At 37.5% G+C, this 18,515-nt stretch overlaps 1 protein-coding gene across 5 annotated transcripts in view; it reads left to right on the forward strand.

Moving 5' to 3' along the window:
* BICRAL (BICRA like chromatin remodeling complex associated protein) overlaps positions 1 to 16,697 on the forward strand; it is a 44,707-nt gene extending 28,010 nt beyond the window's left edge. For all 5 annotated transcript variants that reach the window (XM_088161218.1, XM_014887410.2, XM_014887411.2 and 2 more), the window contains 8 exons: positions 3,675 to 5,378; positions 7,152 to 7,251; positions 8,494 to 8,591; positions 10,356 to 10,417; positions 10,524 to 10,669; positions 10,820 to 10,914; positions 12,102 to 12,204; positions 13,002 to 16,697. In XM_088161218.1, the coding sequence (XP_088017344.1) occupies positions 3,675 to 5,378; positions 7,152 to 7,251; positions 8,494 to 8,591; positions 10,356 to 10,417; positions 10,524 to 10,669; positions 10,820 to 10,914; positions 12,102 to 12,204; positions 13,002 to 13,804 (3,111 nt within the window). In that variant the 3' untranslated portion in view covers positions 13,805 to 16,697. The remainder of the gene's footprint in view (positions 1 to 3,674; positions 5,379 to 7,151; positions 7,252 to 8,493; positions 8,592 to 10,355; positions 10,418 to 10,523; positions 10,670 to 10,819; positions 10,915 to 12,101; positions 12,205 to 13,001) is intronic.
* The last annotated feature ends 1,818 nt before the right edge of the window (positions 16,698 to 18,515 follow it).

The following is an 18,515-nucleotide window of genomic DNA, read 5'->3' on the forward strand; positions in this document are numbered from 1 at the left end:
GAGTGGGTTTTTTTCTCCCTTTTTGTATTTTTTTCTTTAGGCTCATGAGGTAGTTTGGGATGTGTCCTTTGTGTAACTTCAATGTTAGGGAAGTTGCTTTAAATTCATTAGGTGTTGCAAGAAGCCTTCAGTGTTCCTTCTTGCCAGGAGTTTATTGCAGCCCTGGACCATGTTTCACACAATAAGGTTGTAGAATCCCAATCTTTGGTGATAAGTTCAAGGCTGATCTGCTCTAGTGCGGGTGGTAGTCATGTTTTGAGTAGAACATTGGACTGGATGACTCGAGATCCTTTCAGACCCACATTTCTTTGGTTTCATTGGTGTGTTTTTAAAAACAACTGAATTGTTAATCTCACAATTCAGTTACTTGAATACACAGAATAGGATTTTCTTGGTCATTCCTCTTGCTATTGTACTGTTACCTTGACTCATGTCTGTTTGTTCCATATTCATAATAGATACATGGATACACTTTTAGGTGTGTAGGACCTTGAACAATTGGCATGAAGAAATTCTGAAAACTCTTAGTGTGTGTGGGGAACTAGTGACTTTCCTGTAGGCACAGTAGTGTAATGGGAAGTGTCTGTCCTGTCCTTCCCCTTTCAGGATTGTTATTAAATATTGTAGAAAAAACAGACAAGCTGGTTGAGATAATGGTAATGAGGGAGTAGGGTACCCAAGAGTAACAGGGCATGCCCATTTTTCAGCTGATGTGGAACAGTGGTTTCAACTTGGTACCAGGCTGGCCATTAGCAGACAGCAGCTTCCTGTACACAGGACTGGCAGAGGTGGGGTTTGAGGACTTATCCTAAGAAAAAACAGGTTTGGGAAAAAAAGGGTGACTTATGACATGCAGTTGTCATGGCCTAGACTTCCTAGTTGTTCTTTATAGACATCCTTCTGATAAGCTTGATTAGGTGGGCAGGAGTCAGGTGTTTCTGGTGTATTTTCAAAAAGTCGGTTTCTTTGAGAAATTTTGAGGGGCAGTGGGAGATTGTGGACAAGGTGGGTTTGTTGCCTAGGGAGTAGCAGTTGAAAGAAATAAAAATATTTGGTGAAAGCTAAGAGTTTTTTGGTATGAGAGTATGAGATTAGGGGTGGGTAATCTAGAAGGCAGGTGATCAGAGGAGCAGGGATTCCTAGTGTATGTTCCTAGGATGACATATTACAGTTTAATTCTCAGCGTGCTCTGTCCTGATCCATTTATATCTTCATAAGGAACATCTGTGACATCTTCCCTCCTCCCTCCTGTGAGAGCCCTGTGCTGACATAAGTGAAGAATGACTTGATTATAAATGCAGATTCTTACACTTCATTGGGAAGGAACAAGTGTTACCATAAAAAGATGTTTTCCCAGTCCCTGCTTATAAAATGGGATACCTGAAAAGTTACATGCTTCCAAAGCTTTTGTCTCTAAAGTTTTTGCGGATACTGAAAGTTCTGTCTTTGTATATATTCAGAATTGCTACCATGAAGTAGGATTGACTGTCTTGCTGCCTGTCTCATGCCTTTCAGTGGCAGAGTTTACAAATTCAGTGTCGAGGGTTCAGTGCCTCAGCTGGTAAGCATGCTCAGCCAACACCTAACACAAGCAAGATGAAGTTCCTGCTGACTGAAGGAAAAGAAAGCACTATCCACTCTTCCCACTTGCTTATACTGGCCCCCCATGCCCCATCCCAACCTTCTCTGAGTTGACTGAGTCTGTACCACCTCTGCTGATTCCAAATTGGATTATCATGAGAGGCTTCCCTAGCCATTGCCCTGTTATCTGCCTTATACTGGGTGGCTGCTTTCATTTTCCTGTTACAGTATAATAGGACAGCATAAGAGAGCAGAATATTCATGGAGCCAGTGAGAATAAGATTCTTCTTTTTGGTCAGCAGATTCATGAAGATGCAGAGGCTTTGATTTCTTCTTGAAATTAGCATGGTATTCTGCATGGCTCTTCTGAATCTGGACACTATTGATTCAGATGTAAATTTGGAAGGTTCCATTTTTGCATATGAAATTGTTTTCTAATGTTAAATAGTCCTGGGAGCAGGGAATGAAACTTGGGATTCTCCGTTCCAGTGGGAGAGTTTTAAGCTATTATTATTGATTGTGTGTAATATTATTTATTAGTGTTATTATTGGTAGTAGTAATAGTTGTATTGTTTGTACTGCCTGGGATAGCATTAGTCAAACTGTTTAAGTTTGGTCATTTCCTTAGAGACAACTTGCAGATGCAATAGCGAATTCTCCTCAGAACCTGACAGTTAAGAGTCCTAATTATGGCCTAATTAGTGATTCTTTTTTATTCTGCCCAGTGGTAGCTAGGTACGGTTGAGAACATGATTTGTAGCTTTAGGTGTTCCTGAGGTCTCCTCAAACACTGAGACATTTTAGCAGTGGTTTAATTCCTCTATTAAAGTAAATGTTAAAAGATTGCTGTAGTTTAATAGTTGTAACTTGAAAATATTTTATCTAATCTTAAGAAAAATCTTTTAATATCCTAAAACATGACTGAAGTTTCAGAAAATACACAGGTTTTCCAGAAACAGATTGGGGTAAAATTCTGAATAAATGTGCTTGGGGAGCTGAAGTTAGGGTGGGGACATCATTGCATGTGATAATTATGGCTTGCAGCATCTTCAAACTGTTTACATGAGGTGAAAACAAGCGTCTATGACCTTCAAGGAGTGAAGGCTTAGAGTAAGAATGTGACTGATAATTGCACACCCACAGTTTCCATTTATCCTGACCTAAAAAGAAACTGGTTGTTGCTTCTGAATAGCTGAGATGCGATCATACAATTTAGAAAGGCGTACTTTGCCTAACTTAAAACTATAGCGAGTGTTATTATGCGTTTAAATAAAAAATTCTATCTGCAGAAGCCTGATGCTTGTATTGTCTAGAGTTTCTGGACAGAACTTTTTTAGGAAAATCTTGACAGTAGCCAGAGTAAATAGGTTTTGATTTTCCTTATCATGGTGTTAATGGATGTGGAATTGAAGGATTTTTCCATTAAAGGTGCCACTTAATATTTGTGGTAGTTCCAGTGTTTGTAGTTCTCAGTAATCTTTTTATGGGCATAAACCACAGTCTGACACCTTTTTTTCTTACTCCCTTGTTTCTAATCTTTTTTAAATAAGAAAGTAACATAATGCCTTAACATTGTGAAATGGTCACTAGTTTACACTAAGTGATTATAGAAATGCTTGGAGGTAAATCTCGTTTGATAGAAGTCAGTGAAAGGAAAGCTTTCTTCTACCTTTTCTCTGCTTCTACTGTTGCCACCAAAGCCTTGCCCTAAACTGAATTAGAGTGGGGGTGTTTTACCTCCTTGTTTCTTTTATCCTTTTTTCACTAGAGTGCTCAGCTTGAGGAAGGGAAAATGGCACTTAAAGAGTATTTCATGTTATCTTCAAACAGTGCAGCTGCAGAGCTAAGTGCTGAGTATTGAGAGATTTGAGAAGGGAAAGGAGAGAAGTGTCTCCAGCAGTCTGAGGGTTGAGCAGGGTATCCATGACCTGTTTGTGCTGGCTCACTGTATGGGGTCAACATCACCCTGCACATGCTATGGGAAGAGTATTGTTCTGTGTAGAAAGTTTGTTTGCATGAAAAGATAACTAAAGAGGAAACAAAGCAGGTACTGGAATTTCTGAAAGTGATTCATTTCTTGTTTTGCATTTCAGAGCACTGATCCTAAGTCGTCTGTAAAAGGTGTAAGTGGTCAGCTTGGAGAGGGGCCTAGTGATGGACTGCAGCTGTCCAGTAGCCTTCAGTTTCTTGAAGATGAACTCGTGTCTTCTCCTTTACCTGATCTTACTGAGGATCAGCCTTTTGATATTCTTCAGAAGTCCTTGCAGGAGGCCAATATTACTGAACAGACTTTGGCAGAAGAGGCATATTTGGATGCCAGTGTAGGTTCTAGCCAACAGTTTGCACAAGCTCAGCTTCATCCTTCTTCATCAGCATCCTTTACTCAGGCTTCTAATGTTTCTAATTACTCAGGTCAGACGTTGCAACCTATAGGAGTTACTCAAGTGGTACAGCAACCTGTTGGAGCATCTTTTGCAAGCAATACAGTTGGTGTGCAACATGGCTTTATGCAACACGTTGGAATTAGTGTTCCCGGCCAGCATTTGTCTAATAGCAGCCAGATTAGTGGTTCTGGGCAGATACAGCTGATTGGTTCATTTAGTAATCAACCTTCCATGATGACCATCAATAACCTCGATGGATCTCAGATCATACTGAAAGGCAATGGTCAGCAAACACCTGCAAACATGAGCAGTGGCCTCTTGGTTCATAGACAAACTCCAAATGGGAACTCGCTGTTTAGTAACTCAAGTTCAAGTCCAGTAGCACAACCTGTAACTGTTCCATTTAACAGCACAAATTTTCAGACTTCGTTGCCTGTCCATAATATCATCATTCAAAGGGGTTTGGCGCCAAACTCTAACAAAGTTCCTATTAATATCCAACCAAAGCCTATTCAGATGGGTCAGCAGACTGCTTACAATGTGAATAACTTGGGAATACAGCAACATCATGTACAGCAAGGGATTCCATTTGCTTCTGCAAATTCACCTCAAAGTTCAGTAGTTGGTCCTCATATGTCTGTTAATATTGTTAATCAACAACAAAATACAAGAAAATCAGTTACTCCTCAGACAGTTAGCAATGCTGGAGGTAGTATTGTTATCCATTCTCCTATGGGACAGCCTCATGTACCTCAAAACCAGTTTCTCATACCTACAAGTTTGTCTGTTAATTCTAATTCAGTTCATCATGTCCAGGCCATAAATGGACAACTTCTTCAGACTCAGCCTTCCCAGCTGGTTCCTGGCCAAGTGTCTGCTGAGCATGTAATGCTCAACAGGAACTCTACAAACATGCTAAGAGCCAACCAGTCGTATTCAGGACAGATGCTGAATAATCAGAACACAGCTGTTCAGCTTGTTTCAGGCCAGACATTCACAGCTCCTGGAAACCAAGTTATAGTAAATCATGGAACTTCCCAAATTGTCGGTGGACAGGTGCCACTGCAGCAGGCGTCACCAACGGTGTTGCATTTGTCACCCAGCCAAGCTAACGTTTCTCAAGGCAGATCGAGTTTTACCACCATGTCACCTGGGCAGTCCACAGTCTCAAATATGTCAGCTTCTAATCGATTTGCTGCTGCGAGTTCTTCTGGTTCAGTGCACCCCAGCCTGGGAGCATCAGTGCAGTCTGTCGCATCGGGAGGGAACTTCACAGGGGATCAGCTGGTCCAGAACCGAGCTCAAGTTGCCGTCAGTGCGTCGCATCGTCTTCCAGCATCCTCCTCCAAGTCTGTCAGCACCTTCAGTCACACGTCTGTGGGAGTAACACAACAACAGTTTGCCTTTGGTCAGGTATGAAAGCTGCTTGAGAATGTAGCCAAAGAAAGGCTTCTAAGCTGTGCTAAAATCTGGTTAATACTCAGAATGTTAATTTTGCTAGTTTGTTTTGTTGCAAATACTGTGGAACTGCTGAAAATTACTGTAACCCAGAGTCATCATTTCACCTGGTATTTTCTAAATCCGTCTGAGTGAACAATGCTGTCACTTTGGTTAATTCCCAAGATTTTGTTAGTGATTTATAGTAGTGTTTTCAAAAGTGCTTAGCATTGATCTAGTTCTGCTCCCGTTTAAAGGAATGGGCATTGTAAGTTTATACAATTGGGAACTCTTCTGTAGGCTAGATGTAAAGGCTCAGGTTCATTCTTAGTGCTTAAGAGTCTTTTGATCTCACTAAAACCTGTGCATTTTCAAGGTTTGACTTACTGAAATTAGAGATGAAAAGGTTTCTTGGGCTTCTTTTTATTCTTTATCACATTGACACTTTTGTTATGTGTCTGGAGCAGTTAGAAGCTTGCAAATTTGATGCAAAGACAATAATTAAAATGTTTCTTAGTATCCTTAAAAAGAAATACCTTTTAAAGCAGTTTGTAAAAGCATAACATAAAAGAAAGCCCTCTAAGAAGTCAAGATAGTAGTTAAAAAAATCTGAATTCACTTTTAAGGTTTGATGTGGTCCATTTTGTCTAGTAGATAGCCTTGCAGTATATATTCAACTCAAATTTTTCTGTTTTCATAAGTGAACTTAAAAACAGTCAAAACTTTAAAAGATAAAAAATTCATAAAGTTCCAGAGTGAACTGCCAATTTTGACTCAGTGACTTTTCACACAGTTTGCAATAAGCTATTCATTTTCAGTCCTTTTGAAATTTTTAAATTTTTTTTTTTTTTTAATTTAGTTTCAAATACTGGTCACTCTCTCAGAATGCATTTGCACCAATTAGATATTTTTCTTTTTTCTTTTACTTCTTTCTCTTGGATCTTACTCTTTTTTCAAAGGCCTGATGGATTTTTTTTTTTTTTTTTAAACAAACCCAAAATCTGCAGTGAAATAATGCCTTAGAAAATGAGGCATAGTTAAAAAATTAGTATGAACATGATGTAGAAACACATTTGTAGGCTTTGCCAGGACTTCTGGTGCAGGTTGTAACATTTTGTTTGCAGATGAGTAATTTGAGGCCAGTCTGACTTTCTCTTCATGTGTCTGCATCTTCCTGTTTGCAGGTTATGTGCTGGGTCAGTGAGTTTCAGCAGTTAGAAAAGCAGAGTATTTCTTATTGTTGTAAAAGATCTTTTTTTTTTTGCTGACATTTCAGAGCTGTAAGTGGGAGTTTACATAGAACAAATGCCACTATTTGCCATAATCTTTTTAGTCTGTTTGTACTTGCGTTTAAAACATTGTACTCTATGCTAAACCATGTATCATTTAGTTGGTAAGTGGTGGAGGGTTTGTTCCACTGTGGGTATTTTTTGCTGGGAGAGCAAGGTTGTCATCTTGCAGTTTGGGAACTCTGAGACGCTGAGTTTTCTGAGGGCCACTTGTAGTGGGAAATCAGGGGTCTTGTAGAATGCACCTGGTATGTATTTGTGCTGTTAGTGTGATTTCTGTTCCTCTCTGATTTACTTTAAAAATTTCTTGCACTTGGAGGGATTGACATATGTGAAATTTCACGACTGATGATTTTGAAGTTAAGAAAGTATACACAGAGATGAATTTTAGGTGTCTTTTCCTTAAAGCTTTCAGTAAATATTTCATTGTGATTTTTTTATTTTTTTTTATGTGGCACAGAAAAAGGCTGTGAACCAGACATCACCAGTTTCTGCATCGAAGACACAGGACAGTTTGAGACAGCCTCAGCTAACAAGTCTTCTGAGCAACACACTATCAGGTCAACTAAGGTCTTTTTAACATAATTTTCTTAATTTTCTCTGGCAGCAGAGATTCATTCTTCTTCAGGGTGTCAGACTTGCATTGATGCTTCATGCTCATAGGGTTCTAAAGGTTGTTGGAGTTTTGTTTTTAGAAGAATTCAAGCTATATTTTTTCAGAATTGAATGTGGGCTTTGATACTTTCCCAACCATGGCACTTCATTTTCTAGAGTGAAAAGTTGAATCTTCACAATTAGCAATTATTTCTCCCCTCTACAAAATCCAAAATTGTACCTTCTTTAATTTTTTTTTCTTCAGCTTAGCAAGATAGAAATAAGTGATTTTCAAAATACAGACATCTGCTAAAATTCCATGAAACTTCTAGAATGCAGTGGCTACTTCAGTTACAGAGGGAAGAGAAATAGGTATTGCAAGGTTAGGTGCAGGCTGTCATCGCTCACTTTGTGCTTGAATGTATCACTTTCAGTTAGAATAGTTCACGCGTTGTTCATGGCAAAATAGCAGCTTTTCAAGCAGCACCCTGCTACTAGAAGAACAAAATCAGTACATTCAAGGCAAGCAGAAGAATGCAGTAACCTTCCTGTTCTCTTTGTACCTAAGTAACCTTTTGAATAAGGTCCTGCATTCTTCCTTGTTTTTTATTTCCCTGTGTACTGCTATGTATAAGCCGTCCAGGCAATCCTATACAATCTGCGCAGTGTGCTGGGTGTCCTTGGGGGAAAAAAACCAATAAATTCTTACTTGTTTCGGTGGTAGCATAGCACGACTAATAAGATGCTGTTTGGATTATGAAGCAAGGCAATTGGAAGAAGTCTGCTTATCTAAAAAAATCTAGGGGAAAAATATGCTTGCTGTCTAAGTACTTCCAGGAGCTCTAGAAAAATTTGTGTAATACACTTGAGGAAGGGTTAGTATTGAAAAGCTTGATAAAATTTAGATAAAATTGATAAATTTTAGATAAATTGTTGGGACACTAAACTTAAAATACTTGAGTTTCTTCTTAAGTTGCAGTACCATGGTAGGATGTAATTTATACCTGAGGATTTTTGTGGTTTTCAGAATAAAATATCAGTCCTGTTTAATTTTTTATGAGCTGTTTTCTCCACAGGATAGCTGCACTAATGCTTTTAAGCATAAGATGTATCTTTCTTAAAAACTCACATAAAATTATCAGGATACGTACACAAAATTACTCTCCTCTTGCTTAAGATGACAAGAATCTTTTAAACTTTTTTTATAGGACAGGACTCTGGAGGAAAAATCATACAACAATCTCTAGGAACAGCACAGTCACAAGAAAAAGTGATAGGATCATCATCAGTTCAGCAGAGTATACAGGTAGAGAATACTTCTATTTATATGTTTCTCTGTATATCCTGGTTTTGTCTGGGATAGAGTTAATTTTTTTCTTAGTAGGTGGTACAGTGCTGTGTTTTGGATTTGGGATGTGAGTAATATTGATAATGCACCTGTGTTTTAGTTATTGAGCTGTGCTTACTCTGCAAATCCCCATGCTGTGCCAGTGAGGTGGTGCAGAGCCAGGACAGCTGGCCCAAACTGGCCAGAGGAATATCCCATACTATGGAACATCATGTTCTGTGTATAAATGTAGGAATTGCCTGGGAATTTTTGATCATTGCTCGGAAATGGGGTGGGCATTGGTCAGAGGGTGCTGTGCAATTGCATTGTGTATCACTTGTTTCTTCTGGGTTTAATTCCCCCTTTTTCTCTTCTTCATTACAACTTTATAATAACTATCATTACTATGTTTTATTTTTTTTCTGTTTTTCAACCTACAAGGTTTACTTTTTTTCCTAATTTTCCTCCTCTGCTGGGAGGTAGTGAACTAACAAGTAAAGAATCATTGTAGGTTTTTTGTAGAGTGCATGAACCTCCCTCAAACTTGACAAATTCTACTTTGACGTAATAAATGTTGATTATTTTGCAAGTTGATACATTGAATGCCACTTTGAAATTCAGTTCAATAAGTGGAGTCTGACTGTACTGTTCTCTGAAGATAATTTTGTATGACATAGCAATTCTTCATTGAGTTGGCCAAAAGTTCAACCTACTCTTCTCATTATTTTTTAAAAACTCAGCTGTTCTCTAGCTGGGAGAGAGTGCTTTGTGAGAAGTAGCAGAAAAGTTCCACCTGGTCTTTGTCTGTTTTATTCTTTACTGCAGTTCTGTTTCTTTACCATCAAAAGTTCTCCTACATAATGCTAGTATGTATGAAAACACTCTGCAGGATGAGGTTTTTTGGAGAGGATGTGACTTAGAATTTTTGTTTGTAAATGTATTTGTCAATGCAGTAGGACAGGAATATTTTACTGTCTTACTGATGTATAAGTAGAGCAGAAGGTACAGTAGTGCTCAGTTAGGAGGTCAGCCTGGTTGTGTAATAGTTGGTCAGATGTTCATTCTGCTTGGTGGTGACTACTTTTTATGCTCTGAAGTTTGAGGTTTTTGAGGCAAATACTATTCCAGTGTGCCTGCTGTGAGTCTTTACCCCCTCAGAGAACCTCAGGTCTTAGGAGAATGTTCCAGGGAAAAATCTTTATTTCATTAAATGTCTAAGCAAAGGAGAAAATGAGTTCAGTCTCTGCCTGAAGGGTGTATCTGTAGCATTGACACTGAAATAGAATTCCTAGAATGACTTTTACCACCCCCTAGCCACTGTGGCTTTTGAGAATTTAAGTGCACAACCTTAGCCTGCTTTCCTCACAGATACTCTCATCCATCAATATCAGGGAAGATGCCATCTTCTGAGAAATGCAGACAATTGTTATGAGCAGATTTGTAAAAGTTCTTAGTTATACCTTTCCTTCTTTGCACCTGTTAAATTTGATCATCTCTTAGTGAAATATGTATAATGCACAACAGTGGAATTTGTCTACAAACAGCATTTCAGACCTTTGGTTCATGTCACTTCCGTATTTTGTGGATGCGGTGCCTTGTGAAAATAGGGGATAGTTGAAAGTGTTTATACTTATGTAGTGGTTACAGTTAGTGTTGGTGACCTAATTGACAGAAACAAATCCTGAAACTTAGGCTTTGCAAATAAGGAGATTAATTGTAATTTGTCTTTTATTTTGAACTTAGGTGGATGGTCATTTAGTTGGACAGAAAAGGCCTGCTGCTAAACAGTTAACTAAAGGAGCTTTGTAAGTTGTCGTTTCATTGTAATTTTGTTTCAGAAACCTTAATTTTTACTTTTGTCAATATAAAAACTGTACAGTACATTAAATATATATCATTGATTTTTTGTAGTATTCTGCAGCAATTACAGAAGGATCAGGTACATGCTGTGACACCAGATAAAAGTCGGTTCAGATCATTAAATGACGCAGTTCAGAGACTCCTTTCATACCATGTGTGCCAGGGGTCGCTGCCAACAGAAGATGATTTAAGAAAAGGTAATTTTCTTTTTAAAATTTGACAGTAATTTTTTAATTAGCATATTGAGATAATTCTTAATGTAAATTAGAGCAATAAGAAAAAGAACATTTTAAAATTTATGCAGGTTATTGAAGAACACTGTTTGAAAGTGTCCTTTGTCTTTCTAGTGGACAGTGAATTTGAATCGGTAGCTACACAGCTTCTGAAGAGGACGCAGGCTATGCTGAACAAATACAGATGTTTGCTTATAGAAGATGCAATGGTAAGGTGTAGAACCCAGGTACACTTTGTTTATGGGGTGGGATTCAGTTTGTTAAAAAATATCTACAGAACAGGCACATGAACTTCTGTTCTCTGCTTTGCTCCTACACTGAACAGGCTGTGATAGTCAAGAGGGTGATTTCTGTGTATTTCTGTGGCTCATGGAACCTGAAATAGTGTTGATGTTGTCCATTCAGAGGCCTCCAGCCATATTATAATTGAAGCCAAATGATATTACAGTTTAGGAAATCATTGTCCTTAAAAGCTAGGTGGAACTTCATCAGAAGTTCTTCTGATATAAGGGCTTTCACAATCCCAGGCATGAGGTAAAATAAAACTGAGAAAGTTACTTTAACAATGTATTTTAAAAGGATCAGGAAATGCCATTGTGACTTCAGACATGCAAGTTTTCAAGGAAAAGTTTTGAATTTGAGTATAATAGACATTTAGATATTTAGAGACAGGAATACATAATATAACTGTTAGAATTAATATGGCTTTAAAAGCTAGCAGTTGTGTTGTAAAAGGTTCTAGCCATTAAATATTTGCAGGTGTTTGCAGGTGCAAAGAGAGGATGGAGGTTGAGATTTGTTCTTTTAGCATCTAGTACATTGTATGGCAAATCCCATTTAGTAATTTTGAAAAGTTTATTTCACATAGCATTCAAATTTGAAACCAGTTGCCTGTGTTATGGCCTAGTGCAGTGAACATTTTCTGTGATGGATGGATCCAACTGACTTGAAGACATTGTCAGCAAAATGCAGCTCTGCCACCTAGTTACAAGGATGGGAGAGAAGTGCAGGGAAGATGATAGGGTGGTCCCAGTTCAAGGTTTTTGCTAGTTGATCCCCTAAAAGAGAAGGATACTGTATGAAGTAAAAAAATTGTGGTATACAGTAGTAAGCATACTCAGTCCTGAAAAAGTACAATTGATATAACTGGAATAGCAATTGTCTGGTTTAAAGTCTTTCCGAAATAAAATATGCAGTACAATGTGAGTAATATTTCATGATTGAGTTTCAGTAGTGGTTGGGTCAGAGTCAGGACTGTTGACTTGTGAGTGTTCTTTGCAAATACATAATAAAAGAAATTTCTTTTCCTCTGAAAATTAACTAAGCTATCAGTGTTTTGATTTGGTACCAATATGAGCCACTACAGAGATTGGTTGTTTTTTTTCTTTTCCTCCAGCGGATAAATCCCTCTGCAGAAATGGTTATGATTGATAGGATGTTTAACCAGGAGGAAAGAGCATCTCTGACCCGGGATAAGCGTCTTGCACTTGTGGATCCTGGTAAGTAATGCTTAACTTCTAAATTAAGCTTGCAGTATTTAAAAATAGTTGTGGCCACAGTGAGGCAGTGATTTCTACGGATTCCAGTTATTGAAATCCCGAATAAGCATTTGCAAGATAACTTTTTATAACTCCAGAATCCAACAATCCAGAAACACTGTAGGGTTGAAGCAGTTATTTGTGGGGAAAACAGTATTTTACCTGTTTGGCAGAGAAATACTTGAGCTTCTTTTGACAGCAGTCATGACTCCTGCGGTGCCTCCATTCTAGCAGGGAAGAATCCCTGAGTATGCTTGCAGTCAGAAAGAACAGCACTATTTGAAGCATGAGTACTCTTGTTCATTGTAATGAAGTGTTACTCTTAGAGTGTTATGGCCATTTAAATGGCAGCATTTTAAACTGGGATATTGTTAAACACAGCACCTGGAAACACATTATTTGTGTAAGATTACTGCTACTATTTGTTTAAAGGTTCTGCATGATCTGCATATTTTAAAAGATATTCACAGGTGTTGTAGAAATTACTAATCTTCAGAGACCATATTTGCATATTTAGAATGCTGGGAGGTGCCCTTAATCTGGTTTTCCAGTGCACACACGTGAACAGTATGCTGATTAATTTAGTGCTAATCTCCTGCACTGTATGCAGCAGAACACTTAAGCATATGAACATCTCTTAAAGACCCAGATCTGTAAGCTGTGAATATTATTTGAATTTAAGTACTTAAGAACTGTTGGAGTGTCAGTTATTTGGATGTGTAGGCAATTTTAGTAAAATGTTGCTACTTAATTTTCAGATGGTTATCAGGCCGATTTTTGTTGTTCTGCCAAACAATTTGAGAAAACAGCTGAAGAAGCACAGTCCAGCAAAAGTGACCATCAGTCTAGCAAAACATTACCTTCTCGAAGTCAGACTACCAAAACCCAAGCCAGAGACCGACCAAAATCCAGCTCAGCAGAGTCCACAAATCACAGTAAACTTCCTCTAGTGCCTAACAACATTCTGACACCGCAAGAAGGAAAAGCTTCCTCTAAAAAATCTGAGAGCCTCACTAAAGCTTTAAAGTTTGAAAAAGCTAATTGTTCTTCTGAGAGCCAATACTTGGCCCTTTCTGAAGAAAGGATGAGTGGGAAAGATCTTGCCAAGTCCACTGAGAATTCTTCGAGTTCTGAAGACTTGTCAAAAATTGTGTCAAGAGGCAGTCAAGGAACACACAATAAAATATCAAGGAACACAGTTCAGTCTTTCTCAAAGGTAACGTGTAATAACTCACTTCAAGACAAAACTCTGAGGAGCTCTCCAAAGAATGAGGTTTTGCATCCTGATAACAGGAAAGGCTCTGGTGAACCCCAGCAAGACTTACTGCTCAGTAAGAGTTTAGAAACTACATTTAAAAACATCTTGGAACTTAAAAAAGCTGGGAGGCAGCCACAAAATGAGGCGGCAAGTAGTGGTTCGGTTGAATTAGAGTTCCCTAATTTTTCACCTATCGCTTCACAAGAGAACTGCCTGGAAAAATTTATTCCAGACCACAGTGAAAGTGTTGTAGAAACTGACTCTATTTTAGAAGCAGCTGTAAATAGTATCTTAGAGTGTTAATAGTTACAGTACCATGGACAAGTTATGTTTCTCTTAGCAGAAGCAAATGTGAATGACACCACAAGTACAGCCTGACATGCATTTAAGATTAACCTTTCTAAACTAGATTCTGTTCTGTGTTTGAGAGCAATACTCATTGTGGTTACAGTGAGATATCCAAGTAAAGTTAATCCTTGTTAGAATGCAGTCTGTTAGGGCCTTACTGTTTCAAGTATTATGATAGTGCTTTTGATAATTGAGCAGTACTGCAATGTAACAGAGTTGCAGGTTGTTAGGCCCTATGTAATACGGTATAATATACTGACAATCACAGTCATTTGAAAGGATATATTTATTGAGAAAATGTTTTTAAAGAGTGATGGAAGCAACAATTCTCCCCTACCCTTCTCTTCCACAAATCGTCAAAATTTTAGTTTTTCTGGAAAACCCACTGTACCTCTATTCAGAAGTGATTATTTGCTTTGTTAGGATTCTTAAGTTGGAAGGAAATCATCAGTGTGTTTACAAGGCTTCATAATTTAAACTTTAAGTGCTTTTCTATTGCTTTCTGAGCAGAAACTAGTACTTGATATATTTGTAGTGGGTAACTTTAGTCTGTGGGATGATATTATATGATCTTAGTCACAGTGGCATGATATGAAGTAATAAATGCTTGACTAAGGAAGGTAGAATGGAAGCCAGTAAATAGCAAAGTGTACAGGATGAGGCCATGATAGAGCCATGAATTTATATATATAATACATATATATGTTATCTCTTGAGGAAAAGATTTTGCATTTTATAATTGGATGTAGTCAGCCTTGAGTCTTTCTGAAGTGGTATAAATGGTTTTTTTGGTTTTTTTTTTTTTGTTTTTTTGGTGGGTTTTTTTTGTTTGTTTGTTTGGGTTTTTTTGTTTGGTTTTTTGTTTTTATTTGTTGTTTGTTTTTTTTTTTTAGACCAAGTGTCAAAAGCACTTTGATTTGAAAACTGTATTTGTAGCCTATATTTTAAGAGGATGTTAGCCTTACTCTGATTAAATTTAAAGGCCAGTGTTTATTTTTGATTTTTTTGCTTTTTGCTCTCAGAGAATGTTAAATCATCCACCATAGCAGTCATAATTTCAAGATATGTACAGACCAAAGTTGATCAGCAATCCCATTGTTTAAACATATCAAAAAAGTGTAATTATTAATTCATATTGTAAAGCCAAGTGAAACCATTGCATGGTTTGTATTTGGCTTGCTGTCATGTTGTTAAGATAGAATCTTATTATTTTATTTATTTATTTTAATCTATGACTCTTTTTTTTTTTTTGCTGCCCATGCTGCTTTGTTCTAGTTTACTTTGGTCATGAGTGCTTTTGTGCACATAAGCGCGCTGACGTTCGTCACGTGTGTGTAGTACATATGTCTGCTCAGGAGGATACAGCTTTTGTGGTTTCTAAGGTATGCTCATGTTCTCCCCCCAGAACTTCTCCACCATTTCTCAGAAACATTACCAGCCATTTCCCAGACTTGCTGATTTTATGATTTTCATGATGTAAGAGGCTCATTGTGACAAGCTGTGGTTGTCAGTCAGATTGCCAGGAGAGAAACCAAAAGGTTTTGCTGGTGTGTAATTCAGTCCCTCTGAATGGCATGGAAAGAAGCAGAATTAGATCCTTGGGATAGTAGAACATTACAGTGCAACTCAGTATTGAGCTACAGTCCACTGTCTGACCACTAAAGGAAACCAAATCTAGAAAGCAATGAGAGAAAGATGAACTTCCTTAAAATTCATTTCCCCTTCAATGTGAATGGAAGTACTGGTTTTGTATGTTACTTATTGCCATTTAAAAAAATTGTGCCAATTTTAAAGTACATGTTTGTAAAAACCCAACATTCCCAAGTGTTCTAGGAAATATTAAGTATTGCCAGTTTTAAATTTCTAGTTGGGTGTCCACAGAATAGAGACTCAGGCAGTTAGTTGTTTTCTTATTGGCAAAACTGACAAGATAGTCTTCACCTATTGCCTTTTTAGATTTAATAATATTCTCATGGCTGTGTATCCTGATGCATATTTTATTTTATCTCTTTGGAAATGTAACCATTCTGAACTATTTAAGAAGGAGAGCAGTAAGTTACACAGCTGTATATTAACTAGTTAAATTTTTCTTTTATTGAGAAAAAAAAAGTGAAGTTGCACATTCATCAGTCCCCTTGCTTATTGTACCACCTCTAATGGGTATGGGGTTTCCAGCCTCTCTACAGCAAATCCATAACTGAAGTAGCAGGGTATGTGTCTTCTATTGGGTCTCATTGGGAAGGGGGGACAATGGCATATAAAAATGACAAACGCAAAAAGTAATCGTGGTTTATTTGGTCAGACACATTTCTCTGAACTCTGATGAGAGGAACCCCTTGAACAATCCTAGTAAGATTGATCTTAGATTGTTAATGTCGTGTCATTCACTCCTTTGAATTCAATTCTAAAGGAATTCTGGTACGTGGTGAAGCAGTAAATGAAAGAATTGTATTTTTGTGGTGCTTAAAAAAAGTTCATTAATCATATGGGCTCAAGTCCAGCAAAGTATTGTGAATGTGCATGACTTTAAACATGTTTTCATTATTTTGCTGGATCAGCATTGTGATTTCAATGTTATTTAATACTGCCTAATATTAAAACAAATTTTAAACTGGCAATTAAGAAAACTATGTTCATTTTGAAGATTTTGGTATAATTTATCTGTTAGAGTAGGGAGGCCTTACAGACTGACTTCACTTAAAGAGGATGTGTCACTTATTGTCAGCGTGGTATGGACTTTATTTGCTTAAATACCTTCATTTGTAAAGTATGTCTCACTTGAAATTGCTTTGTATACATTTTGTAAAAATATTTATAAAATGTTTTGTAAAAAAAAAAGTATAACAAATTGCAGTTTATTTTGTTATGTTGGATAAATACTGTTAAAAGACACAAGTCAGTAAATATATTGTTAATCCATGGATAGGAAATGTTTAGTTGGAGATTACAAATTGAAACAACCATTGCAATACAGCCAAAGATTTGGGAAAAAATGTCTATCTGTGATTGTCTTGATTTAACCAAGTTGAGTATTTACATTTCCAAAAGATGATTGGTCTCAGTTTTAAGTAATATGACTACAAAATATTCTTGCTCTGCTTTTCATGATGCAGCTCTGTTGTAATATACTTAGTAGGTCAACTTCCCATACTCTTTATGCATCTTTCTGAACATACACCATAGGATTTGGTTCGTGTGGCATTATAACTATGTTCAGCAGTGTTAATCTCCAAATTACAAGAGAGCCAGTGGTTCTGCCTTGTTGGTATTTGTAGTCTTGCCACAGCGAGGTTCTTGAGACATGCTCTCCTTCTCTCTGGTGTATTTTCACAAGGTAGAGGAATCATCTTCCTGGTGCCCCAGGGAGAGGGAAGATGAGAGGGCTTTTGTCAGTGAAGTGGCTGCTGCACCCACTCTGCAGGTTTGACTCACATCAGCTGCATTTAGTTCTAGACACCTGTGTTTGGGTATTTTGTGAGAAGATGCTGCAATTGCAGATGCTGCAACATATCTTCCTACTTTTATTAGAGGGATGATGAACCTTTCCTTACTATGATTGAATTTTTCAGAGAGTATGCTGACACTCTGATCTAGTAAAGCACTTTTGCCTGGAACTACCTTACTTTATTTTTGGAGGATGTGGAAGTGGAGCATTGGTGAAGGGCACTACCTCTCATCCTGGAGTAGGGCTTGCACTGTTGAAAGGTAGAAATCTTCATGGTTAGTATTTGTTATTTTGTCAATGAGACAAAATAAACGTGCCTTTTGAATGCTTCCCACGTGGATTCAGACAGTAACAAAATGAATAAAATCAGTTACATAATATTTTAAACCCTTTTTGGGTTAGGATGGCTAAGCATCTTGTTTTTTTGTTTCATATACCTGTAGAATCACCAGGCAAACCTTCTGCATTGCTAAACATTTTATATGAAGTCTACTGTGCAGGTATCTTCACCTGAGAATATCTTTGTTATAGGAACATGGTGTATTTTTTATTGCTTTTCAATAGCATTTTTATACTGGGGTTTGTTATGTTTATTCCAACGTATGGGGTTGAATTTTGGAAGATTTGGGCGTGTATGTTAATGCACAGCTGATTGAAGAAAGTCAAAACAACATTCATCTTGAGGATCTGAATGAAGGAAAAAAAAACAGATTGGCAGAAGGAAAGGTAAGTAAACAATTTTAAAACTTGGAGGAATTCCTCTCTTCTTCAGTAAGTTGGTTTTTTTGTAAGCCTTTGAATTTTTCCTTTCAAATCATACACACTTTTCCATGGAGTTTTCACAACAATGCATTTGTCAGCTTCAAGAAGTGGGAGAAATTGTCTTTGTGACTGGGGGTCAGCTCTCACTTTAGTTAAAGAAAGTCACTGTAGAAAAGAAGCAAGGTCTGGTGAAAATCTGCTCATAGCAGCTCTGGTGCACAGGTGCAATGCATGTACAGATTTCAGATAAGTAGTGGTGGGTGTACTGAGTTATTTGTGAATTATGAATTGGCATTTATGAGTGCTGCTAATCTTGCAACTGGACATTGTATTGGACATGGAAAAAAATGTGTAAAATAATGAGCTACAATAGGTAAACACCAAGTAAGCTTGAGGGAGCTTCTACTAGGGAAGAAAACCACCAAGGACACAGACTGTCTAGCTGAACCAATATTTTTG

This window comes from Sturnus vulgaris, chromosome 3 (assembly GCF_052056855.1).
Source record: "Sturnus vulgaris isolate bStuVul1 chromosome 3, bStuVul1.hap1, whole genome shotgun sequence".
Lineage (NCBI taxonomy): Eukaryota > Metazoa > Chordata > Aves > Passeriformes > Sturnidae > Sturnus > Sturnus vulgaris.